Source organism: Saccoglossus kowalevskii, chromosome 5, assembly GCF_978046115.1.
Source record: "Saccoglossus kowalevskii chromosome 5, keSacKowa6.1, whole genome shotgun sequence".
Classification (NCBI taxonomy): Eukaryota; Metazoa; Hemichordata; class Enteropneusta; family Harrimaniidae; genus Saccoglossus; species Saccoglossus kowalevskii.
Window position 1 is genome coordinate 41,537,427 of NC_140645.1, and position 27,048 is coordinate 41,564,474.

The window sequence follows — 27,048 nt, forward strand, 5'->3', positions numbered from 1 at the left end:
TAATCTTGGAAGGCATTTTTTATATTTTTACATCAATATGCTTTTGTCAATGTTTGTATTTTTTTAGGTGTCAGTGTACTTCCTATGTTACACCACAAGAACTATGTGACACAGTCTGTGAAGCCACATCACCTACTATTGGTGGCACACTGAATGCCGCAGCACAGCTACAGATAATTACTACAGATCCTTTGACAGGCGATAGCACTACTGAGGTATTTACTACTTTTTGATATTCTATGTTGTGTTATCACGTTGATAATGGTGGATTATGATGTTTATGATTAGGTTGTACAACCTGTGCTGTGTTTTTAATATTTGGTGACATGGCTGTCAAAACTTTGAGGTTTGCTAATTTGGTGTTATCAAGGTATGCATAGTATGGCGGGTTTTATGCTGTAAAAAAGGCACCGCTGTACCTACATTTTGTAAATGTAAGTTCGGCCTGCAACTTGATGCAAGTACATTTACTAGTGCAACAATGGGCTTCAGAGGCAATTCGTAACATCACTGTCATTTGGAGCGTGATGAACGGATATAGTTGTTGCCAATGTTTGAAACTTAATGAATTAAATCATGATGTAAATTTTCATGAAATTTATGCTCGCTAATAACGTTTCGCCAGTAAAAACAAACAAACAATAGAATAATTTTTATTTTGTAATATTTCTATACGAGAACAAGTTCCTTGTAAGACACTATTTATCGTTTTCTATTTACCATTGTATGCGGTGATGTGCAGTGTGAAGATAACATATGAGAAGCGAAAACACATGATTTGCGAGCATTTGAAAATGATTTTGTTCTGTGCACTTCAATTGAATATAGCTCTAACCAATAGATACTTGCATAAACAGAAATGAGCATATCACATGACTTTTTCAATTTGCATGTTATTTAATAACATATCACATACTTGCATACCATAATCATATTCTTTAATAGCTATATAGCTGGAATTACATTTTAATACAAAGTTGATTACATTTATTCAATGCCAATGTCTTCTATATCAACATTTTCTCATGATGCAGTGCAGACAGCCAAGTCATACTGGTAATGGTAAAGATGTTATCCTTGTAATAACCTTATTATTATACATCTTTTACACCCAAGGATACATGGGAATACCAAAATCCAAAAAACTTAGAACAGATTTAGCGAACTTCTTAGTGTGCAGTCCGGTCAGACCTTGGGGGCTGCCATGTTTGTTTTTATCATTAGAGGGCACTTATATGCATAATTGTTCCATATTTGGAATTTGCATTTCCTAATATGGTAGGATGAAAATACCCAGTGCAATAACTGTAACTTGTGGCTATACGGTGACAGACGTAAAATATTATGTTATTTGTATTGCAGACTGTCCCTAACACTGTTGGCCCAAGTCAACACACATCTGGCACCAAATTAACTATCATTGTTAGCTTTACTACAACTGAAATACAAGGTCATATCATCACAGACAAGGAACAGATGGACATCTTGCAAAGTAAGTTGATAAAATATATCTTAAAATGGCATACAAAGTATCATTTCAAGTGAAATATTGTTTGGCGTGAACAATCACATTCAGAATAAAAACTAAAAGTAATGTGGGATAACTTAATATATGTTGATTTTCTTTACCATTAAATCATATGTGGCTGACTGGCAGCAATAAATGCTAAATTCTGATACAATTTCATTCAGAAATATTTCGTCAAAAATACTTGTTATCACAGTCTGTAACAGATGAAGCAAGACTTTGTATCAGAATCATGCACACTTGGTTACAGATGCATGTCATAGTCTTTTTGAGATTCAAACAAAAATAGCTAATTAATGATCATTTGGTATCTATGCTAGTTTCTCTGCTTGTATATGTAATCATAATCACCATTTTATATTTAGTTATCAGTCTATGCAGTTTATGCATGGAGTCTTTGGTGTATATGTGATTTGTGCTGAACGTTGAGATCTACTGCCAGTAAAAACAACACAGGGACAGTGCAGTCAATGTTTCTTGTCATTGTTATAGATTAATAAAATAATTATTTTATATATTCTTTTATTTCAGCACCAATTACTGCTTCTCCCAGCTATGTACCAGCAAGTGCGAGACGAAAACTTCTACAGTCAGCGTCGCCAGTTACCAATGTACCGTATATTCCTAATCCGGTTATATGTCTGGAGATAGAAGATATGATTGTGTTCCGTATTTACATTGACGAAACTGACCGAAGTCTCAGCAATTATCCCGTGTATGTAAAGGACCATTTGTATAACTCCAACCCAACATTTGACTACGGGGCGTTCACAGAGTTGAAATTCCTCGTCGAGGAGACAAACCTAACAATCTGGACATTCGCACATGTGTTCACTGAAGCAGGAGAGTTTGTTTTTGCTGATGCACAGGAGCCAGACAGAGAGATGATTATATCGGTCAAACCAGATGGTGCTATCTGTGATGACAGCCAGAATCGTATTCAGCCATCATCACCTTCAAACTTAGTTTACTATGGTGTCACTCGAAATAATGTTTTAAATGAGGAACCAGACTGGGGGCTTGTTATAGGTAAGAATCAGTTTGATAAAGATGATTTCCTAGACTGGTTTGATTTGGTTTTTACAGGTAGTGAGACTGGTTTGATCTGGTTCTTGCAAGATTAGGAGACTGGTTTGATTTGGTTTTCACAGGTAGTGAGACTGGTTTGATCTGGTTCTTGCAAGATTAGGAGACTGGTTTGATTTGGTTTTCACAGGTAGTGAGACTGGTTTGATCTGGTTCTTGCAAGATTAGGAGACTGGTTTGATTTGGTTTTCACAGGTAGTGAGACTGGTTTGATCTGGTTCTTGCAAGATTAGGAGACTGGTTTGATTTGGTTTTCACAGGTAGTGAGACTGGTTTGATCTGGTTCTTGCAAGATTAGGAGACTGGTTTGATTTGGTTTTCACAGGTAGTGAGACTGGTTTGATCTGGTTCTTGCAAGATTAGGAGACTGGTTTGATTTGGTTTTTACAGGAGATTAAGACTGCTTTGTTCTAGTTCTTTTAAAGAAAATATAACTGGTTTGAACTAGTTCTTACAGGATATGAATTAGTTTGAACTAGTCTCATTGATCTGCAGTTTGAAACTAGTTCTAATTTCAAGGGGGAAAAAAGCTAAATGTAATGAAATATTATGGTATTCACCAGATGCAGTGGATATGTATCTCAATCATATTTTTTGAGTAGGTGAATAATATTTTCAAAAACACTGGTTATTAAGTTTGTTTATTGCATAATTGGCTTTATTGAAATGTACAATAAATATATGATGCAATTTATTTATCTAGGTATGCTTGCATTCCTCGCTGCATGTATTGTCATGGTGATAGTTGCTGTTATTGTGTGGCGACCTCGTAATGCTGGTATTTATCCAATGAAAATGTGGAAACCCAAGTATCGTAATGTTGGTGCACCTCCACAGATCCCACCCTATTTACAGTACTGTGACTATGATAGGTATGTATGAATGGCGTGTTATGTACTATGTATGTAGGTTATCCAATAGACATAAATGGTCTGCCGAAATCTCACTGAGAACGAGAATGCCATATGATTTCTTGTTATTTCTTAAATAGTGTTACATGTATATTCTCTTTCGTCATTGAGTCCTACATATGTAACCATGGTATCTGGGGCAGTGGACACAACAACAGAAGAAGAATTCTCTTCAGTTGGCTTTTTTGCTCTCAACGAGATACCAACAGTCATTTCTAGATACTGTGATCAATTTTAGCTTTGTGTGAGATAATTAACATGGAGTCACAGCCAAAGCTTTCAAATATGAAATAAGTGATCATTTGGGGGCCCCAAGAAAATGATTTTCCAGCTCTCTAAGTGCAGTTGGAATATGTATGTAGCATAATGTTTCGTGCCACAAATTTCATTTTGGCTCAGAATAGATGATTTTTTGTACTTCTATGAGATGATTTTGATTAATTTTGCATTATGATTTTGAGGCTTTGATCAAACGTCAGCCATAAACAATTGGATGCTTTGATTTTTAACTTGAACTTTTGTATTTATCAAAACTCCAATCTTTCCGAGGGAACATGTCGTTGAAATAACCTTATCAAAATTGCCCATCATCTAATGTGTATTAAACATGAAAATATCTGTCTGCGTTGATCAAATTTTTATGTTGCTATAACTTTCGTCTATTCTGTTTTTATATTCAATATCATACAAAATGGCGTATCTCACAGTGAACGAAAAATTACATAGATTTAAAATAAATGACAAACACAGAATATCGAGCCCTTTAACAGAAAAACTATGATTACTGACAGGGACTGTTTATATGTGACTTGTTTATGTATTTATTAAAATAGAGAGGAAATTGTTTTTGGACCACGTGGTATACCAGATGGGATAGAAGGTGGACTTGCTTATAAATCTACAGAGAATGGAGAATTGGAAGATTTCAATGCACGGACATTCTATGATAAGTTGGAAGACCAGACACTGTACCTGAATGCACAGTTAGCCAAACATAGGGAAGAACTGAAAAACTTCTATGATAGAATCAGTCGACAGAATGACGAGTTGAAGAACATGTTAAATAACTTAGACTTGTCGAAACTTGAAGAGATTGAGAAGAACCGACGGCGTCAAGCATTGCGTGATGGTGCTGCTGAATCGGGTATGACAGGCGCTGGAGCTACTGTGGTTAATACTACTATCCGTGGAGGTGACGTGACCCGCCAGTATAATTTAGGTACGATAGTTTGTCATTGTTTCATAGTATTTCAACTAAGGTTTTTTTTATGTTAGTTGATTTTAGGAAATTTATTTTCAATTTCTAAAAACCCTGACCTGAGCAATAATACAATAGTTATCATTCATCTCACATCAAGGAAGTTGTGGGTTCATTTCTCAGAGCTAACTGCTTACTCTGCAGTATTAATCACTACTGCACACTTTGCTCAGCTTTCCAAGCGAGAGCTATTATGAAGACTGGATTGCATAATGTATTTGCAATATATCACCAATGACATGAAAAACCTCATGAATGATAGCAGTGACTTCATTCTCCTGAATTTTCACATGGTACAAATAAAAATTAAAACCTTTGTTTTTCAGTATTGCATGTCTTATAAGTGATGTCTATTAAGATGTAATTACGAAAATAATTAAATTATATGTGTCTTTTGTAAAATAAGAATTTTGACTGTCAAAGCAGTAGTTAAATAATTTACTTACCAACTTTTGTCATCACGTTATTTGTAAAATCATGAGAGAATGTTGTATTCTTGAGTCAATGAATTAAAATTTGTCAGACTAACTTGAGATGCATTTGATTCCAATTATTATAAGTTTTATAACAAAAAATTGATATTTACTTGTATTGCAGGTGGCAGTTCACGTGATCAAGAACTCATGCAAGCATTACAGTTACTTCTAGAGCGGATCAACTCAGGTAGCATCCCACTTTCAATAGATATCCTGAGACAAGCCGGTCTTGGAGGTAATCTTGGTACCTACAATATCTATGGTAAGACAGTATCTGGAAGAGGGTCAAGTGCTGATCTGGTTAAAAGACAAGGTGCTGAAAGGATGCAATTAGAAAAAGAACTACATGATGATGAAGATAAGGAAATGGATAAATTATCTGAAGAGCATGTGAGTAATCAAACTTTACAGTAAATGTTTTTTCAGTAATATTTGGAGTGAACCATTATTTCATGATGGGGTGGGTAGGTCACAATTCATAGGGGAGAGAATGTTTTTCATTTTCATTTACTGGTAGCCTTTTGTGAGATACTGTGGTTATGAAGTAATCCTTGTTGTATGTGTCGTGTATGCGTTTGTCTTTCGTTCACTATTGTATGAACATAAGTTTGTTTACTCCATCTTTAAAATGAAAAATGACAAAGGTCTGTAACGGTTTATATGCTAAATGCAACTTTTATCATTTTTCACTATTTTTCCAACAATTTAACCGGAGTGACCCATTTCAAACTCTTAGGGTATATAGATTTCTTCCATAGAGTTTGCTTCATTAGAAAATAAAATACTGAGAAAGTGGCTTTGCAATAAAACTTACTATGGTTGAAAAAATTGTACTTTTAAATTATTAAAATAAATTTACATTTTGTCCATTTTAGTCCAAAATTCACAATGAAATTTGTAGAAAAATATCAACAACAAAAAATTGCAAAATTGGTCAAAAATGAAAATGATGACATTCAATAATCCCTCAATTTTAGACTCACCTTTCCTATCAGTGTGGGTTACCACTTGTAAATAATTTTCTATATGAAAAATGCGAAGCAACCTTTTATTAACATACCCAGAACAATTTACTACTACTGATATGTACATTTGCAATCTATCTAGCTAAGTTGGTTAATATTTGTTGGAAATGTTTCAGGAGAATAAACGACAAGAAGTTCTGCAGAAGATGTCATCCAAATTAGCATCTCAGTTGGATGGTGATCTTTCACAATCTGAGGTTGATCGAATAATGTCCGATCACGAAAAGGAACTAGCTGCACTGCTGGCCAGATTAGATGGACAAAAGCAGAGACAAACACAAGATCTGCGAGATAGACTCGCACAACGCCGAAAACAGAAAGAGAAAACACTTCGAGAGAAGCATGTCAAAGAGGTGAGGTCATCATAGTAAACATATGTGCACTGGCTTGAAGTGCCTTGGTTTCGAATTTGGAAACTTTCTGTGATTAATCACTGGATCACTGGTAACATAGTGCTTGTTGCACTGTACCCATGATTGGTATGTGACAGTTTGGTTCCTGCCTTGAGTTGAACACCCAAAAATGCTCAATCCATATCCTGGGTATATGTACCACGGAAGCTCAATGAAATACATATACATGAAAGTTTTTGTGAATAGATTGCTTTATGCTATACTAGGTTAAGAAATGGTGTCAGAGCTAAACCAAATTTTTAAAATAAACGTGATATTACTTTTACAAGGATTACATGATTCATACAGTGGACTCGATGGGGAAAAAGTAAAACATGCAAAAATAATTTCTAATTCAAAACAATGAAAATTAAAAATATTCCCGTAATTTGCCCTATAGTAATACATATTGGTGATAAACATGTTCTCGCAGGAAACTGCTGCCTACACACCCACCCTTATATCTAATTTGTAACCCTTTTCAACCCTTCCAGGGAAAGTTGTGTTAATAAAATGAATGCTGGGATAGTGTCATTGAGAGATATTGATCTCTGTAAAAAAAAAATATATATATATAAACCCAATTCCTGATAATCATATATCTCTCAATATTAGGCTGAAGAAGCTGGTATACCACCTCCAGAGGAGAAGAAAGGAGACTGTGATAATCAGCTAAAGTTACACCAATCAGTGATAGACACACTGCATGCAGAGGAATCTACCGCCCTGGCCAAAGCACTGACGAAACAAACAACTGAAAGCACACAGGAACAACAACAGAAACTCTCTGAGAACCTAGCTAATGCAATAGTAAGTCATTAACTGAAATAGTTATTAAAACCATATTGTTATTTTTAGGTAAATGTGGGACTCAGTGTTAATGCTAAGCGAATTACTCATGTCCGAATCTAAGTAACAAAATCAGAATGTCAAAATTGTTGACAATATTTTTTTTTCTAGGAATCATTGGAGAACACTGGTGTTATTACAATAGATGAGAAAGAAGAAATGATAGCAGCACAGAGACAATCAGAGAGGGTGGCTCTGGATAAAATGGACAAGAGACAAGCTGTACAGGTTAATGCATTGAAAGATAGAATGGCAAAAAAGAAAAGGAAACAAATCAGAGATTTGAAAAGTAAACAAGATGCAGAGTTAGAAAAGGTAAACAAACAATTTGATGTTATTATGAGTATACAAAAAAGCCAGTACAGTGAATGTTTTTGCAGAGTGCATACTTTGTGGAGTTTAATAAATTTAATATTATACATCTGTATCTCTATATACATTACAGTATGGCATAAATTTGTGATTTTGCAAGGCGTATCTGCCTATCTACCTTATTAAGAAATGCAAATTCCAGATGTAGTAATACTTTGTGTTATTTCCAAGATGGCGAAAGTTTTTTTTTTTAAATGAAGTTCATAGCCAAAATGTTTCTATATTTGTCATAAGTTTGCTCAGTTCTGGGCTTTCTAAACTGAGTAATTCGATTGAGAATATGGATAAAAAATGAAGGTTATTGCAAGGGTACATGTACAACAAAATATGCTTGCATTTTTTGGGGGGGGGGGGCTATGTGATCATTGTACTGTATAAGTTGTACATTTTCAAACATGTTGAGTGCTTACATCTGAATCTATGATGTGTAACGGTTGGTGGCGCCACTGAATAGACCATTTTCCGTACACTGCGAGAATCACGCGTTATGCGTGAAATCGAACGTAAAAACAGGACAAACAAATGTCATAGCGTCGTAGTGGCGTCAAACATCGCGTGGGATTCGACAAACGCGAAAGTATTTTGGGGACATTTTCATGCTTAATAATGTGCTGTCCGCATTTGATGATAGACAATTTCGATTAAGTAAGGGTATTTGGAAGCAATATTCCTCTGTCGAAGATCGGCCGGTCGGTGTGAGCTACGAAATAAGGAAATTCGAGTTCAAAATCAAATCGTTCGATTTTTGCGGCAGACGTTCGACGCGCGTCTTTCATGCATCTCGCGAGATCTCGCAATTGTACTGAAAATCACCTATTACAGTGCTCTTGCAGTTTTTTTCTAGAAAAAAACCTGCAGATTATCATTGTTAACACATTGCTTGCTTGCCATGGAGGGTTTAAGAGGGTGATGTTATAAAACATTACAATATCGTTATCAATTGCATCATTCTGATAGCTTGGACCCAAGGATGATATGAAGGCGGTAACTGAACGACAGAAACAAGAAATGGAGGCTCTGGAAGCTGAATTAGAATCAGAAGAGGCTATGCATGAGAAAGACATCCGAAGAAATATCGATGAAGAGAAGACACGAGAGATGCAGGAAGCACACAGAGGTGTAATGCAAAAGGTGAGTATTAATTGAATTAAATGGTTTTTGTAAACTTACATGTAGTCAATAATTGAGAAATCAAATTCTATTGGCAGCAGTATTTGTTTGGTTTGGTTCCTTGAGTGTCACAGAAACGTACCGATAAATGTCCTCCTTCCAAAAATCATAAATTGTGCAGATTACAGTCGTTCATTTAAAAAAGATTAGTAGATTTGTTTGCCAGACTTTGCTGCAAAGAAACCCATGTACTGATTTCCAGTTTACCAAGAATTTGATTTGTTTTTACAAGATTCTCTATAGTAGCCTGTAATGTTTTTTTTCAGCTCTCAAAATATGGAGTGGATCCTGTCATACTACAACAGATGCTTGACCAGTACAGACGAGACGCTGAAAACCTTGATTTTGAATTGTCTGCACAGCGCGAAAAACAAGAAGCTGAACTTAAAGCCAAACTGGCAGCTCGCAGAAAGCGTAAACAGAAAGAGGCTGCACGTAAAGCTGAAGAGGACGCCCTCAAGAGGCTGAGTGCTGATGAAGAATTGCAAGGTTCTAAGCTTGATGCTCCAGATCTGACCTCGGGATTGAAATCTGATGTGAACATCGCCGGGTTGTCCATGGAAGAACAAGCGGTTATCCGTGAGCATGAACGTGTACAGGAAGAAATGAGGAAACGACATGGTGAAGAACGTACCAATCTGAACGGTAAATTGGATGACAACGCTCAACAACAGGAAGCAAGTGATGCAAAGAAGTCTAATGCAGAGAGAGAAAAACTAATTCGAGAAAAGAAAAACAAACAAGCTGCTGAACTAGCCGCTAGAAAAGATTTATCAGAGGAAGAAATGGCAAGAGTGAGTGTACTTTAATTTTGTTTTTAATCTGAACATCATATTACATCATAAACAAGGGAACGGGAGCGCAGAGCCCTCATGCCATGGCCATGTGCCCCCTTACCCTGGGGAGCAGATCCTCTGGCAACCATAAAATTCTGATTGACCAGGGATCACATGTGGCCACAGTCTTCAACTGTGACCTGTCTGATAGTAATTTTGGCCTCAAGGAAGCCATGCTCCATTTTAACTTAGAATTATCAAAAACTCCACACCCTGGTAGGGGAAACCCTATCTCCCCCACTTGGTGGCGCCGCTGAATTCAGACTGAGTGTACTTTTACTTTTTTTCAATCTGAACATATTTTTTTTTATCCATTTAATCCTGACTCAGAATGGCCTTTGTTTAGTACAAAAAAAATGCATGTTCACATGAGGTAAAACATTACAATTTTAGTAATATGCATATGCAAACATCACCTTGGCAGCTAGAAAATTTGTGGTCAACATAAATTTTACTTTCGAGATATTAGAAAACTTCATCTATGCCACATTTCATGACATATCACTGTGTGTTTACTCATTTGTGATCACAGCGGTATTTTTGGCTTAGTGTAACATGAATTATAAAACATTCAATTCAAGAAAAATACAGCTTACATGTATGTCTTTTCAAACTTGTAAAAAAAAATATATTGAACTTTGATTTTGTTGTTTCAGCTCTTGGAGGCACATGCCAGGGAGCTGGAAGAATTAGAAGACAGACTTGACAGTGAGCGTGCTCGTCAGCAGCTAGCTCTGCGTGATAAATTACTAGAACGCAAGAAACGAATGTTAGCAGATCAGAAACGCAAACAGGAAGTCGAAATGGCACAGGAGCTGCTGGCTCAGAAGAAAGAATTGGCCGACGTCAGAAGTAAACTGGTGAAAGACGCTGAACATAAAGCAATAACTGAGGGAATACAAGAACAGGGAACTGAAAATACCGAGACTGTTGTCAAAGCTGTAAGTTTATTCTCATTTAGACATCCATGGCTTGGGCCATTCCAGTGTATTTATGTATTCCTAGTGTAGACATTTCTGAACTTCTGACACTGTAGATAGAGATTCAGAATTGAAATAAACATTCACATTTATATGGAAAGCATAGAGTGCAAACTCATTACCTATTTACGTGGGGATGGGGTGGAGCCTTTGCTTTAATGTGCGTTGTTATCATCGCTTAGGACTCAATTCCCAGATGCAGGTGATGACCTGTTCACTTTAAGTTGTATTGTCAGCAAAAGTTGGAAGCCCTTTCAATTTGGAGTAACTATGCCAACAGTTAAATCTGAAAGTTATGTTATTTAGAGTGATACTAATCGAAACCTGACATATTGTGTGGTTTTTGAACTCGACTAACCTAAGAAGTACATGATGTTGGAGGTTTGCCAAGAAACAGTGGTAATAGGAGTAAAATAGTCATCTTAAAAATTCAAAAGGGCAAGACAAATTCAAGTGTGGTGTGCATATCCAAATAATCTAATGCTTCACATCAAATTTTGTAAAATATTTCAATCATCAAACAGAGAATCCTACTTCACACGCCAAAGACTTGAGACAAAATTTGACTGACAGAACAACTTTAATGTTGAAATGTAGGGGAAAATTAAAAGATATGTCAATAAGTTTTTAGTAAATTGTCAGTGGGATAAAGCTGAACAAGTTAATTTAAAACAAATATGGGGAAAAACGTTTATAAGACCATATCAGTATTCAATATGTGCAATTATAATAACGTATACTGCCCATTATTGCAATGCCATGTTACTCATTGGTAGATCATTACCATGTGTATCCGTGTTTTCAGACGATAACTGGCCAGTGATCAATGTCAATGCACAAACATACAAACTAGTACATATCATTTAAACAAAACCTTTCATGATTCCTTCATGTTAAGAATTTCTGATTATTTTCATCTAGAAAGTTACCTATCAGCGTGTTTTCACCTTGTGAACATGCTATGCACAACTGAAATACAAGAATCTGTTTCAATTAACTGTTGGTTTCTCTATTTCCTGTGCTTCTGAATACTGCCCTCAATAGGCAATGATAATGTAACTTTTGTTTAAATGTTCTTTAGGTTCTTGATAAAAGACATGCCCAAGAGATGTCTGATCTTGATGCACAGTTTGCTGCAGAGCGACAGGTTGCAGTGGAAGCAAAACTAGCCAAACTACATGATAAATACGACGCAGAACGTGACAAGATGCTACACCGCCATGATGAAGAGATGAATAAACTACTGCAGCAAAACTTAACACCAGAACAGATGCAGCAGAAGAAAGCAGAGCTGTTGAATAAACAGCAAATAGAGCTGGCAGAGTTGGAGAAGAGATTGGCGGAGGAAAGAAGACATCAAGAACAAGAAGCTTTACAAGACTGGGAACTAAGATATGCAAGAGCAAAATTGGATTTGAAAGAAAAACACTATCAGGTACAATAAAAATGAAATTCTGTTCAGATTAATCCAAATTCTTATTTGTTCTGTGCTCAATGAAAACAATGAAAAGCCCTTGGGAATATGAGAATCAAATGTGTTTGGTCTTTGTGAGTGAGCCCATGTAAGCACAGGCATGGTTTTCAAAATAGAACTGTTTTTAAAATAGAACTGTTTTCAAAATAGAACTGTTTTCAAAATAGAACTGTTTTCAAAATAGAACTGTTTTCAAAATAGAACTGGTTTCAAAATAGAACTGTTTTCAAAATAGAACTGTTTTCAAAATAGAACTGTTTTCAAAATAGAACTGGTTTCAAAATAGAACTGTTTTCAAAATAGAACTGTTTTCAAGAATAGCATATGAATAGTTCATATGATTTCAATTCACAGAGATTTTGATTATGTCATTCATTAAAATTATGTCTTTTTTGGTAAAAGGTGATATTTTCAACTTCTTGTTAAAAAACGCAAGTCCAATTGCTTTGATATTACATATATAGGTACTACATGTGAACCTCTCTCAGATTTGTTCATTTTGTAATGATATCTTTAGTTCTCTAATTTTGGTGAATATTTTTGTCATTTTTGGTAAAAAGTGATAGTCTGATTGCTTTGATATTACATGTGTATAAATATAGATTCATGTACCTTAGATAAAGCTCTCAGATTCATTCATTTCATGATGTTACCTTGAATTATCTAATTTTGATGATTGTTTTTGTCATTTTTGGTAAAAAGTGATATTTTCGGCTTCTTGTTGAAAACCGCAAGTCTGATTGTTTTGATACTATACATATTGTTCATTTTCTAATGATATCTTCTGTTCTTTAATTGAAATGTGTATTGCTAACAGCGGAGCTATTTCAGCCGACAGGCTGCTTGTTTATAATAGTTAGGTGTGAATTATTTAGTGTATTTTTTTTTATAGGAATATGCAGAAGCTTTGAGGAAGTTCCTTTCTGACAAGAGTAACGTAAGTGCTGAAGAAGCCATGAAAGCAGCACAACAACTTGAAGACGTCAAACGTAGATTGGAAAGGGAGAGAAAAGAAAATGAAGATAGACTAAAGAGAGAATCAGAAGGTATGGCCTATAGAGGGCACCTTTTTGTGAAAAGTTTGAAAGGCTGTAAACCAATTGAATTGAATTGAATTGAATTGAATTGAATGCCTCACTGAAATTAAAAATATGTGAATCACAAAAAATACTTTTCAGTTAAAATTTAGGGCATATTTTTAGCGATTTGTATTCTTGTTTTGTACTGGAACATTCGTCAGTGTTCACATTTTTCCATTGAGACAATGAACCATTTCCTCTACCTGGTTTTAACACCAGGTAACAATCCTGTTTTGTGTGTATAACAACTTTACCAACAAGAAGATGCAACCTTTCAGGTGATTGTGTAGGACCAGGTCTAGTTGATGTTCGGATAACACATCAAATTACCATTATAATAGAAATATTGCATAGCGATGTGATGTAAGTCCAAAGATATAGTAGTAGAAAGCATGTACTGTTTTCACTTGCATTCGCACATAGGTAATGACAGGAGAGACATCTTCAAAATTTTTACCTGGTACCAAAATATTTTGATAAAAATCTTTTGCTTCCCTGCCTTTCTGTTATGAATTACTGTTTGAACAATATAATTCAATGATGGAGATGTAATGAAAATTAAATTGTAAATTACACATACTTTAATGATTCACAGAGTTTGAAAGAAGAGAAAAACGTAAATTTGATGAGAGCATCTCTGCTTATGAGAAACAGTTGGATGCTGAGTCCAGGAAAGAGAAGGAAAGAACAGAGAGGTCTGTTGCTGCACTCAACAAACGTAAAGAAGAATTACTGCAAGAAAAACAACAGAAGATGAAGGTAATTATACCAGCTTCAGTTTGAAGCACTTTTTTGCTACTCGGCATGTTACTGAACATACTGTTTTTACTCCAATCAGGTTGGAGTACAACCACAGATAATATCATTTGATCAATTATTCTTGAAAATATTTTAAATGTTGATGCTTATTAATTTAAATATAACTTGTATTATTCAGGAGCAATTAGAGAATTTGAAAGGACAAGGTGCCACTCAAGAGGAACAAGACAGAATAATGGAGGAACATCAGAAAGATATTGCTAAGTTGACAAACAAAATGGACGCCGATAGACTGCGTATGCAGAGTGGTCTGCAGGTAACAAATTGATTATAATGTACAGTATTTGCTCTATTTGAAAAGCATCTATAATAGAAGTGTACATACAAAAAAAATTGCATTTTATATATGCCGGATTATCAAAATTCTGACGACAGACACATGTATTACTAATAGAACAAACACCTCATTGCTATATCAGCATTATTGAACATATATTTGAAAATACAAGTGATGTTAAAACACATTTGTTCACTATAAGTTACTAAGAAATGAATCTATAGCAACATTTAAGTTTATAGGAATCTGGGGTGTTGGAGAACATAACTGTACATTTGGTGTCTTTATTTCATGTCAAATACAGTTATAAATAAAACCAGTAGGTAATTATTAAATCCAGAAAAATATTGCAAGATATTTCATGATTATTTTAATTATATTGTTATTTATTTTTCAATTTAGGAGCGTTTACGCAAGAAGCGAGAAGAGAAAATAAAATCTCAGCAATCCAAGTCTAAAGAAGAGATGTCTGAAAACATGAAAGAACACAAAGAGAAAAGACACATGGAAGAAAGCAGAATAAAAACAAATGAGGTACAAACCTTATTTCCATTTCTAGAAAATTAACCTACTATATGTACACACAGAGGTTGTTACAATTGTCATACTTGCTATACATACTTAGTCTCACGCGGTTGTAATCCAAAATGGAACATCATTAGTCCTCAGTGGACATAGTTTAAAACTAGACATTATTTAGTTCTTGATGGTCATAATCCCAAACAGGACTTCATTTAGTTCCCGATTGACGTACATACAATGTAGTCCTGAGCTGACTGCCCTAAACATAAACATAAAGTGTCTACTAGATTGTCCAATACTAATATTAGAGATATTTAGATGCATTATTCTGCATGTATAATTTTAATATGTTAACGTACACTCAGATTGTTCTATAGTTTTATTTCTTGAGTTCTTCTGTTACAGGATTTGTTCACTAATCAGAGAATTTCTAAAAAAAATGGATTGTTTTTGTGTTTACAGTTAGTTCTAATTGGTTATTGATCAAACTCGGTTGGAGGTGATATTAATTTATACTACTGTAAAATAATTTATTTTAGCTGGAATTAATTTTCGTGAAAACACTTTTTGGGTGTTTTGTATGGAATTAATTTTCACTGATTTTTGACGAGTTGAATGTAAAATATAGAAAAAAGGTATATTCACTGGATTTTATTTTCATGAATCATTCCTTCAGCAAAAATAGCGAAAATCAATTCTAAGCAAAATAAAGTATTTTACAGTATGATTATTAACTGAGTTACAAAAATAATTCTAATTCTTTTTGTTTGTGTAGATCCTGACTTTACGGGAGATGGTAGACCTTGATCATTTTGGTCATCAGGTCAGTGAGATGCCGCAAAGTGCACCATACAGAGAACCAGCTGTAGATACCTCAGCTTTGACTGAGCAATCAGGAGAAATGCCATCAAGTTACACGATGGCGGCACCCCTCAGTGATGCTGAGATCACAGCATTGTTGATGGCGTCACCATTATACAAGAAATTGGAAGAAATCAAAGAGTTGATGAGTAAGGGTGTGAAGCCACCAAAAGCTGTTTCTGATGGTGAGATTTACTGAATTATTGTTGGATTTTTAGATATTGCCTAGGAAGTTTTGCTGTAGATTGCAGTTTACTAATAAAATTTGCTAGTTTTAGATTTAGCCAATTTAATTTCTGACTAAGTTCTAGCTTGACTTGATAAAAAGTTTGATTTATGTTTATTAATGCAGATGAGTTCATTTAATATTTTTTTGGAAATGAGATGAGACTGGTGGTATAAGAAGATTATACATGTATTCTTTGGTGAGTGAGGCCTGAGCAAATCTGATATTTTTTTCATATTTTTAGGTGATCATTTCTTGGACAACCGTGATGCACAATGGGGAAATGATGGTAAACTGGTACCTGTAGATCTCAATAAATTAAGTGGTCGTAATCTGGTTGTGTATAAATTTGGTTGTTTTGTAATTGAGCTACTTGCTGTACACTGTCAGCATAAGCCAGTCACTCTTCTACTAGCAGAAAAGATCCCAGCAAACAAGGAGTTATCAGCCAATGCTTATAGAAACTCCTACCACTATGATCACAGTAATCGTATACTATATATGAGACTTGCCAGGTTGGATTTCGTTGGTGAATTCTTACTGGTTCTAGCTCACAGTCTAGCTCATATTCATACCGGTAAGTCTTGTTTTATTTTATTTGAAAATCACAAACTTTATAAATTGAATAACCTGGCAACAAAGAATGTCAAAAGAGTAACCACAGTTTTGTATGTTCTCAATTATTCTGTCTGTATGTGGTCTTTCTGCTCATCGCAATATGCTCTGTTCCATTAGTATTAATCTCAGTTGATCTGATTTATATATTATTGATCAAGGTATATTAAGGTGTCCTGTAACAAATAACTGAACATATAGTGATGATATTGTTGGTGAAATTCAGACCACAACATTCTTAAACAACAAACATTAATTTGTGTCCAATTTAAAATGCACAACAGAGTAAATTAAATTATACATTTGTGTTTCACCAATGATTTTCACCGTGCTATCCCCGGCATGTGAAAGCCCATTCGATGGTTAGATTAAAAAGTGTCATGGCTGTCTGCGGTCAAGAATATTAGATTTGTCTAATTTTTACACAAAATTCTGCAATTTCTGTATTTCTATCTCTTGATTTTGTTTTCCACATCACATGAATTAGATTGTACAGAATCATTTTTAAAGAGTTTTTTTTTTGGGTTTCTAGGTGATATGAGAGATGATACACAACCAGAATTCAGTCGAGAGTTCCACAAATCTCTCTCTGTGTTATGCCATGATTTATTCTTTGCTCGTTATCGTCGCTCGTCTTCCTTGTTAAGTTTGAAGAGTGCTAGCAAGGCAGAACAATCAAAAGAAGAACAGGACTCGCGTATGATGCTGGAAATGCTGTTCGGAGATTCTCATCTTGATGCTGATCAACGTAATATGGTGGATGAATTGATGGATGTCAAGTTGCTACGGGATACCAACAATGAGGGCGTGCATTTTGATAAAGATAATATGGATGAAAGGTGATTATCTAATAATGTTTTTATAAATTTTTCACACCTGAAGTTCTGTGGTGAGATGGCAGCCATTTTTGAGGGCAAAATTTCATTAAATTGCCTTAGCATAAGAGAATAGTTTTGTCCTCTATGCTTTTAATAGTTTCTGTGTTGAATACTTTTAATGCGAAAGTCAACTTTTGCCCCCTTCCTTAAAGTAGACCTGACTGCAACATCAGTAAAAGTCATGTCTGCATCTAGCTTTTTAATCAGTTGCTCAAAAAATTTTATAAACTGGTACTTTGTGCTATGATAGGACAATGTAATAGTGTGATTTTTGTATTTTGTTTTCAGGGGTGTATCAATGAGCAATTGGTTTTCATATTTGGTTGCCCATATGCCCATATCATTTCATGGAATCTGCACTGACAGGCGCAGTAGTTTACCATCAAGAGAACGATAAACACGTTTATTATTGGGCAAAATAAAACTAGAAACCCTTGTTGTAGCTGTTTCCATGAGGTGAATGTTCAATAATCGTTTTTCTTTCAGATTAACAAAATACAGCAAGTTCACTGTAAATAGCCAACTAAGAGGCTTCCTTGGCCGCAGTGAGGACAAGATAGGATTAGCACGTCAGCACGGAATGTCTGACAAAGTGGATGAACGTTTGAAGGAGTTAACAGGTACTGCTCCAGCAACAAGAGTATTACCAAAACATTCCACAAAGAGTCCATTATTAGCTAAATTACCTGCTGAGTTGAGTGGTACAGCACTGTGGCAGAAAGCTACACAGGATGCTCTAGCTAAGGAGTCTAAAACAGGAAAATCAACTGGAAGTACAGAGGTGAGATCATTTGAATATTTATTTTACAAAAATCAATAAAATGCCCCAGTTGCATTCAAATTTTGTGTAAACAATATACTGTGAAATACTTTATTTTAGCTGGAATTAATTTTTGCTGAAAAGACTTATTTGGGTGTTTTGTGTGGAATTTAATTTCAGTGATTTCTAACGAGTTGAATGTAAAATATAGGAAAAAGAGTATATTCGCTGGATTATATTTTCACTGAATCATTCCTTCAGCGAAAATAGCGAAACTTAATTCCAAGAGAAAATAAAGTATTTCACAGTACTGCATTTGTTCTATTAGAAGCACATCTACAATAGCAGAACACTTAATTGCATTTATTACTGTAATGTTAAAATATAATTGAATCCAGTTTCTGTATTATTCTATGGTCAGATGTGATTGCACATCTTTACTGAATTGCTTTAAACATTTCACTGAATTTTGCCAAATCTGGAGGTGATATAATTGTTAAATTGTTAACTGCATTTAGTTGGGCAAATTCGTATTTTTTTTACCTGTGAGGGGGTTATTCATATAACCATTTTACTGGTTGTCCAAAAAACCCGGAACCGTAACATAAAAATTAAAAAGATGTGAAGTGCAACCTCAAGTGGAAACATTGTAAACATGCGCTTTCTGCCTATTATTTCATCCACATTATTAGAATAAGTGTACACACAACTACAAATTGCAATTATAATAAAATAAATAATATTAATAATAGATAAACTATGTCCATTAATGCAATATCACTTATATTAAACAACCTGTACGCCCAAATATTTTTAATTTCACTTTCCGGTTCCGGTTCAGGGTTTTTTAGACAACCCATTTTACTAACCATTTTCTGATGAGAGATGAATAAACTGTCTAGTTTACACTTGTATTCTATTACATAGACTGAGACTGAAGAGTTACAGGATACAGTGGATCAGCTGACAGCGGATTTCTCTAATCATAGTAGTAAACTAATAGAGACAAAGGATAAAGTGAACAATCTACAACAACAACTACACAGTCAGTCAGAATCAATGAATTCAGGGACATTATCACCGGATGCCAGAACTAAGCAGGTTAGTTGCTTACTAAACAATTGACTTGACATCACTTGAAGAGGATGACTTGGCTAGGGAGTCTCTCTATGAAACATGCTAGAGAGTTCAGGTCATGAACTTGGTAGCATGTCCAGATTGCTAAACATGCTAGGGAGGGTAATTGCCTATAAAGCATTCTAGGGAGTTCAGTTCTCTAAATATGCTAGAGAGTTCAGTTTACCAAACATTCTAGAGAGTTTAGTTCACCAAACATGCTAGGGAGTGCAATTGACTAAATATGCTAGGGAGTTCAGTTTACCAAACATTCTAGAGTGTTTAGTTCACTAAACATGCTAGGGAGTACAATTGACTAAATATGCTACGGAGTTCAGTTTACCAAACATTCTAGAGAGTTTAGTTCACTAAACATGCTAGGGAGTTCAGTTTACCAAACATTCTAGAGAGTTTCGTTCACTAAACATGCTAGGGAGTACAATTGACTAAATATGCTAGGGAGTTCAGTTTACCAAACATTCTTGAGAGTTGAGTTCACTAAACATGCTAGGGAGTTCAGTTTGCCAAACATTCTAGAGAGTTTAGTTCACTAAACAGGCTAGGGAGTGCAATTGACTAAATATGCTAGGGAATTCAGTTTGCCAAACATTCTAGAGTGTTTAGTTCACTAAACATGCTAGGGAGTACAATTGACTAAATATGCTAGGGAGTTCAGTTTACCAAACATTCTTGAGAGTTGAGTTCACTAAACATGCCAGGGAGTTCAGTTTGCCAAACATTCTAGAGAGTTTAGTTCACTAAACATGCTAGGGAGTACAATTGACTAAATATGCTAGGGAGTTCAGTTTACCAAACATTCTAGAGAGTTTAGTTCACCAAACATGCTAGGGAATGCAATTGATTAAATATGCTAGGGAATTCAGTTTGCCAAACATTCTAGAGTGTTTAGTTCACTAAACATGCTAGGGAGTACAATTGACTAAATATGCTAGGGAGTTCAGTTTACCAAACATTCTAGAGAGTTTAGTTCCACTAAACATGCTAGGGAGTTCAGTTTACCAAACATTCTAGAGAGTTTCGTTCACTAAACATGCTAGGGAGTACAATTGACTAAATATGCTAGGGAGTTCAGTTTACCAAACATTCTTGAGAGTTGAGTTCACTAAACATGCTAGGGAGTTCAGTTTGCCAAACATTCTAGAGAGTTTAGTTCACTAAACAGGCTAGGGAGTGCAATTGACTAAATATGCTAGGGAGTTCAGTTTGCCAAACATTCTAGAGAGTTTAGTTCACTAAACATGCTAGGGAGTACAATTGACTAAATATGCTAGGGAGTTCAGTTTGCCAAACATTCTAGAGTGTTTAGTTCACTAAACATGCTAGGGAGTACAATTGACTAAATATGCTAGGGAGTTCAGTTTACCAAACATTCTTGAGAGTTGAGTTCACTAAACATGCTAGGGAGTTCAGTTTGCCAAACATTCTAGAGAGTTTAGTTCACTAAACATGCTAGGGAGTACAATTGACTAAATATGCTAGGGAGTTCAGTTTACCAAACATTCTAGAGAGTTTAGTTCACCAAACATGCTTGGGAGTGCAATTGATTAAATATGCTAGGGAATTCAGTTTGCCAAACATTCTAGAGTGTTTAGTTCACTAAACATGCTAGGGAGTACAATTGACTAAATATGCTAGGGAGTTCAGTTTACCAAACATTCTAGAGAGTTTAGTTCCACTAAACATGCTAGGGAGTTCAGTTTACCAAACATTCTAGAGAGGTTCGTTCACTAAACATGCTAGGGAGTACAATTGACTAAATATGCTAGGGAGTTCAGTTTACCAAACATTCTTGAGAGTTGAGTTCACTAAACATGCTAGGGAGTTCAGTTTGCCAAACATTCTAGAGAGTTTAGTTCACTAAACAGGCTAGGGAGTGCAATTGACTAAATATGCTAGGGAGTTCAGTTTGCCAAACATTCTAGAGAGTTTAGTTCACTAAACATGCTAGGGAGTACAATTGACTAAATATGCTAGGGAGTTCAGTTTGCCAAACATTCTAGAGAGTTTAGTTCACTAAACAGGCTAGGGAGTGCAATTGACTAAATATGCTAGGGAATTCAGTTTGCCAAACATTCTAGAGTGTTTAGTTCACTAAACATGCTAGGGAGTACAATTGACTAAATATGCTAGGGAGTTCAGTTTACCAAACATTCTTGAGAGTTGAGTTCACTAAACATGCTAGGGAGTTCAGTTTGCCAAACATTCTAGAGAGTTTAGTTCACTAAACATGCTAGGGAGTACAATTGACTAAATATGCTAGGGAGTTCAGTTTACCAAACATTCTAGAGAGTTTAGTTCACCAAACATGCTAGGGAGTGCAATTGATTAAATATGCTAGGGAATTCAGTTTGCCAAACATTCTAGAGTGTTTAGTTCACTAAACATGCTAGGGAGTACAATTGACTAAATATGCTAGGGAGTTCAGTTTACCAAACATTCTAGAGAGTTTAGTTCCACTAAACATGCTAGGGAGTTCAGTTTACCAAACATTCTAGAGAGTTTCGTTCACTAAACATGCTAGGGAGTACAATTGACTAAATATGCTAGGGAGTTCAGTTTACCAAACATTCTTGAGAGTTGAGTTCACTAAACATGCTAGGGAGTTCAGTTTGCCAAACATTCTAGAGAGTTTAGTTCACTAAACAGGCTAGGGAGTGCAATTGACTAAATATGCTAGGGAGTTCAGTTTGCCAAACATTCTAGAGAGTTTAGTTCACTAAACATGCTAGGGAGTACAATTGACTAAATATGCTAGGGAGTTCAGTTTGCCAAACATTCTAGAGTGTTTAGTTCACTAAACATGCTAGGGAGTACAATTGACTAAATATGCTAGGGAGTTCAGTTTACCAAACATTCTTGAGAGTTGAGTTCACTAAACATGCTAGGGAGTTCAGTTTGCCAAACATTCTAGAGAGTTTAGTTCACTAAACATGCTAGGGAGTACAATTGACTAAATATGCTAGGGAGTTCAGTTTACCAAACATTCTAGAGAGTTTAGTTCACCAAACATGCTAGGGAGTGCAATTGATTAAATATGCTAGGGAATTCAGTTTGCCAAACATTCTAGAGTGTTTAGTTCACTAAACATGCTAGGGAGTACAATTGACTAAATATGCTAGGGAGTTCAGTTTACCAAACATTCTAGAGAGTTTAGTTCCACTAAACATGCTAGGGAGTTCAGTTTACCAAACATTCTAGAGAGGTTCGTTCACTAAACATGCTAGGGAGTACAATTGACTAAATATGCTAGGGAGTTCAGTTTACCAAACATTCTTGAGAGTTGAGTTCACTAAACATGCTAGGGAGTTCAGTTTGCCAAACATTCTAGAGAGTTTAGTTCACTAAACAGGCTAGGGAGTGCAATTGACTAAATATGCTAGGGAGTTCAGTTTGCCAAACATTCTAGAGAGTTTAGTTCACTAAACATGCTAGGGAGTACAATTGACTAAATATGCTAGGGAGTTCAGTTTGCCAAACATTCTAGAGAGTTTAGTTCACTAAACAGGCTAGGGAGTGCAATTGACTAAATATGCTAGGGAATTCAGTTTGCCAAACATTCTAGAGTGTTTAGTTCACTAAACATGCTAGGGAGTACAATTGACTAAACATGCTAGGGAGTTCAGTTTGCCAAACATTCTAGAGAGTTTAGTTCACTAAACATGCTAGGGAGTACAATTGACTAAATATGCTAGGGAGTTCAGTTTACCAAACATTCTAGAGAGTTTAGTTCACCAAACATGCTAGGGAGTGCAATTTATTAAATATGCTAGGGAATTCAGTTTGCCAAACATTCTAGAGTGTTTAGTTCACTAAACATGCTAGGGAGTACAATTGACTAAATATGCTAGGGAGTTCAGTTTACCAAACATTCTAGAGAGTTTAGTTCCACTAAACATGCTAGGGAGTTCAGTTTACCAAACATTCTAGAGAGTTTCGTTCACTAAACATGCTAGGGAGTACAATTGACTAAATATGCTAGGGAGTTCAGTTTACCAAACATTCTTGAGAGTTGAGTTCACTAAACATGCTAGGGAGTTCAGTTTGCCAAACATTCTAGAGAGTTTAGTTCACTAAACAGGCTAGGGAGTGCAATTGACTAAATATGCTAGGGAGTTCAGTTTGCCAAACATTCTAGAGAGTTTAGTTCACTAAACATGCTAGGGAGTACAATTGACTAAATATGCTAGGGAGTTCAGTTTGCCAAACATTCTAGAGTGTTTAGTTCACTAAACATGCTAGGGAGTACAATTGACTAAATATGCTAGGGAGTTCAGTTTACCAAACATTCTTGAGAGTTGAGTTCACTAAACATGCTAGGGAGTTCAGTTTGCCAAACATTCTAGAGAGTTTAGTTCACTAAACATGCTAGGGAGTACAATTGACTAAATATGCTAGGGAGTTCAGTTTACCAAACATTCTAGAGAGTTTAGTTCACCAAACATGCTAGGGAGTGCAATTGATTAAATATGCTATGGAATTCAGTTTGCCAAACATTCTAGAGTGTTTAGTTCACTAAACATGCTAGGGAGTACAATTGACTAAATATGCTAGGGAGTTCAGTTTACCAAACATTCTAGAGAGTTTAGTTCCACTAAACATGCTAGGGAGTTCAGTTTACCAAACATTCTAGAGAGTTTCGTTCACTAAACATGCTAGGGAGTACAATTGACTAAATATGCTAGGGAGTTCAGTTTACCAAACATTCTTGAGAGTTGAGTTCACTAAACATGCTAGGGAGTTCAGTTTGCCAAACATTCTAGAGAGTTTAGTTCACTAAACAGGCTAGGGAGTGCAATTGACTAAATATGCTAGGGAGTTCAGTTTGCCAAACATTCTAGAGAGTTTAGTTCACTAAACATGCTAGGGAGTACAATTGACTAAATATGCTAGGGAGTTCAGTTTACCAAACATTCTAGAGAGTTTAGTTCACTAAACATGCTAGGGAGTACAATTGACTAAATATGCTAGGGAGTTCAGTTTGCCAAACATTCTAGATAGTTTAGTTCACTAAACATGCTAGGGAGTTCAGTTTACCAAACATTCTAGAGAGTTTCGTTCACTAAACATGCTAGGGAGTACAATTGACTAAATATGCTAGGGAGTTCAGTTTACCAAACATTCTAGAGAGTTTAGTTCACTAAACATGCTAGGGAGTACAATTGACTAAATATGCTAGGGAGTTCAGTTTACCAAACATTCTAGAGAGTTTAGTTCACTAAACATGCTAGGGGGCGCAATTGAGATACAAGTATAGTTGTATTCTTCATTTATGTTTTCTGACTTGTTTGCATTTCCAGGCTTCACTAGTAAAAGAAACTACAAAACGTCTGTTAGAAGCCCAGGAAGATGTTGTTGCTTTGACTATGAAAAAAGACAAAACTCTTGATCGTCTGAAACAGGCAGAAAACGATCTGGAAAAGAAACAAGACCAACTGAAAAACAAGAAATAAGGAAATTCCAATATCAATTGAATCACTTTATGCAAAAACTGTTATGTATGTAATATCTTAGCAATGGTATCTTTATATTGCTGTAGTAGTTAATTTTTTTTATAAGAATGGTCGTTCAATGGTAGATGTCTAGTATCAATAGTCACTTTATATTTGGCTTGAAAATGGATTCTGATTTCAAAATGACAACTAGCCTCTTTGTGGTTTCAAAATGGCCACCAGCCTCATTTTGTTAAAATGGTTTCCAGCCATTCTCTGGTCTTTATTGTTGAACGCTGTCTAACCAACTGAATACTGTAAAGTTTTATTTTTTTTTCATAGCAACTGTTGCTAATTTGCATAAAGGTTCAACGACACTGTCAGCACCATATCAATGACAGACTAGAGGTTAAGCAAGAAACAGTATCATTTACATAATTAAGCAATATATTTGTACTTTAGATAAAATTTTATTAGTTTTTATAGAAACATAGTGATTATGTCAAGTAAAATGTATAAATTCCATGGATAAATCTAAAATTGACTGTAATTATGGTTTTAATAGTTAGTCATAACAAATACTCAAAAGATAGGAACAAATCCTTTTTCTTTAAGGGACACAAACATGTGTGGAGTTCCACTCAACGAGAATGTGTATACATATCAACCAATTTTACAATGTTCTTCCAATGTAGGAGTACTGTACAGTTTGCCACACAGTCATTGCTGCAATATCGCATTTCAATTATGTCATGTTGATGTCCTTTGTTGATAGCTTTCCACTCCTCACGCTAAAGTATACCATGACACTGATACAAAAATAAGGAATATAACCAAGACATGACATTTTTTTGTAGGATTAAATTGAATTTGTATTACTGTTTATATTTTTTTTTTATAGTTTTAACCGTTATCTGGTCTAGTCAATGTAAAAGTACATAGGGCTGGCTGCATAATGGTTAATATCAGAAATTAGATGCAAATATTTTATATATATTATGACCGTTTCCTGCCCTCAGCATTCAAGATTCAACACTTCGTGTAATTCTGCTGCACCTGTTGCAAATATCATCTTTTATCAGGAGAAAATGGAATAATCCAGGAAACAAAATTAGAAATTTATTATATATTTCATAGAAGTGAAGTTCAACACTGGTTAATATACTGTATATATTTGGATTATGTAAAAGATTTGTGTACAAGTGTTAAGAAGAATCTTTTTAAACCTTCTACATTCCATTTCTGTTCTTCCGTCCTGATCACATCTGTCATTTTTAATTTTGTACCAAAATATTCGTCTGTTTTAAAGTATAGTGTGATGTCTTTCTTGTTTGAAGGTATCTTTGTAGATCGATTTTTATATTTGCATTTCTGTGTAAGTACCATTTTTTTTGAAACATTTTAATTTCATATCCGTGCCAAATTTTACTTTCAAATGCTTTATAGAAAATAATTCGCTGAAATTTTTATGAACCAATCATTGAAGCAGTTTTATCAGAAATGTGGACCATTTCTTGAACCAATCAACATAGCTGTTACATTAGAAGTTTGGATTTGTCAGTGAAACTGTTACATCAAGCTCATAACATCAGCATGACCATCCATTGTTTTAATCTCCATCCATTATCTGAACGTAATTTTTAAAATCTGATTTAATTCCATTGTATGTAAATATCCCAGTAAGTCATTTGTAAAATATTTGATTATTACATCGAGGATTGATCTTCTCTGGAATGTTTGACCTATCAGCTATGTATTTTTATACTTCAATAAAGATATGAATATTTTATAGTAGTTATTGTAATAAGTACCGTAATTTTGTAATGAGTGTTGTTTTGCGTGTGTATATTTGTACAGAACTATAATGATATTATACTAAAAAACTGATTACAACCAGGCGTAAATCACTGAATTTTGTATAAATCCACATGGAATTGAATATGATGACGGATGCAATGATAATTTGATTGTTTTGTGTAAAATAGGAAAATGATGTTACCATAGATACAATTTCAAGGAGATGATAATCTCCACATAGTGTACGTTTTTTTTGGATATTTCTTCTGTTGACAATGACTGACTTGGATA

The 27,048-nt window shown here is 35.0% G+C and overlaps 1 protein-coding gene across 1 annotated transcript in view; it reads left to right on the top strand.

Annotated features, from left to right (window-relative positions):
* Positions 1–26,767, top strand: part of LOC100369099 (uncharacterized) — a 155,864-nt gene extending 129,097 nt beyond the window's left edge. Inside the window, exons 59-81 of the mRNA XM_085499013.1 lie at positions 68–215; positions 1,363–1,492; positions 2,060–2,557; positions 3,318–3,486; positions 4,359–4,744; positions 5,381–5,649; positions 6,401–6,637; positions 7,292–7,486; positions 7,637–7,840; positions 8,855–9,028; positions 9,334–9,861; positions 10,560–10,844; positions 11,965–12,318; positions 13,250–13,403; positions 14,032–14,195; positions 14,374–14,511; positions 14,935–15,066; positions 15,830–16,100; positions 16,386–16,718; positions 17,289–17,595; positions 18,121–18,415; positions 19,322–19,495; positions 24,829–26,767. Coding sequence (XP_085355139.1) covers positions 68–215; positions 1,363–1,492; positions 2,060–2,557; positions 3,318–3,486; positions 4,359–4,744; positions 5,381–5,649; positions 6,401–6,637; positions 7,292–7,486; positions 7,637–7,840; positions 8,855–9,028; positions 9,334–9,861; positions 10,560–10,844; positions 11,965–12,318; positions 13,250–13,403; positions 14,032–14,195; positions 14,374–14,511; positions 14,935–15,066; positions 15,830–16,100; positions 16,386–16,718; positions 17,289–17,595; positions 18,121–18,415; positions 19,322–19,495; positions 24,829–24,981 — 5,698 coding nt within the window. The 3' untranslated portion in view covers positions 24,982–26,767. The remainder of the gene's footprint in view (positions 1–67; positions 216–1,362; positions 1,493–2,059; positions 2,558–3,317; positions 3,487–4,358; positions 4,745–5,380; positions 5,650–6,400; positions 6,638–7,291; positions 7,487–7,636; positions 7,841–8,854; positions 9,029–9,333; positions 9,862–10,559; positions 10,845–11,964; positions 12,319–13,249; positions 13,404–14,031; positions 14,196–14,373; positions 14,512–14,934; positions 15,067–15,829; positions 16,101–16,385; positions 16,719–17,288; positions 17,596–18,120; positions 18,416–19,321; positions 19,496–24,828) is intronic.
* Positions 26,768–27,048: the final 281 nt, after the last annotated feature.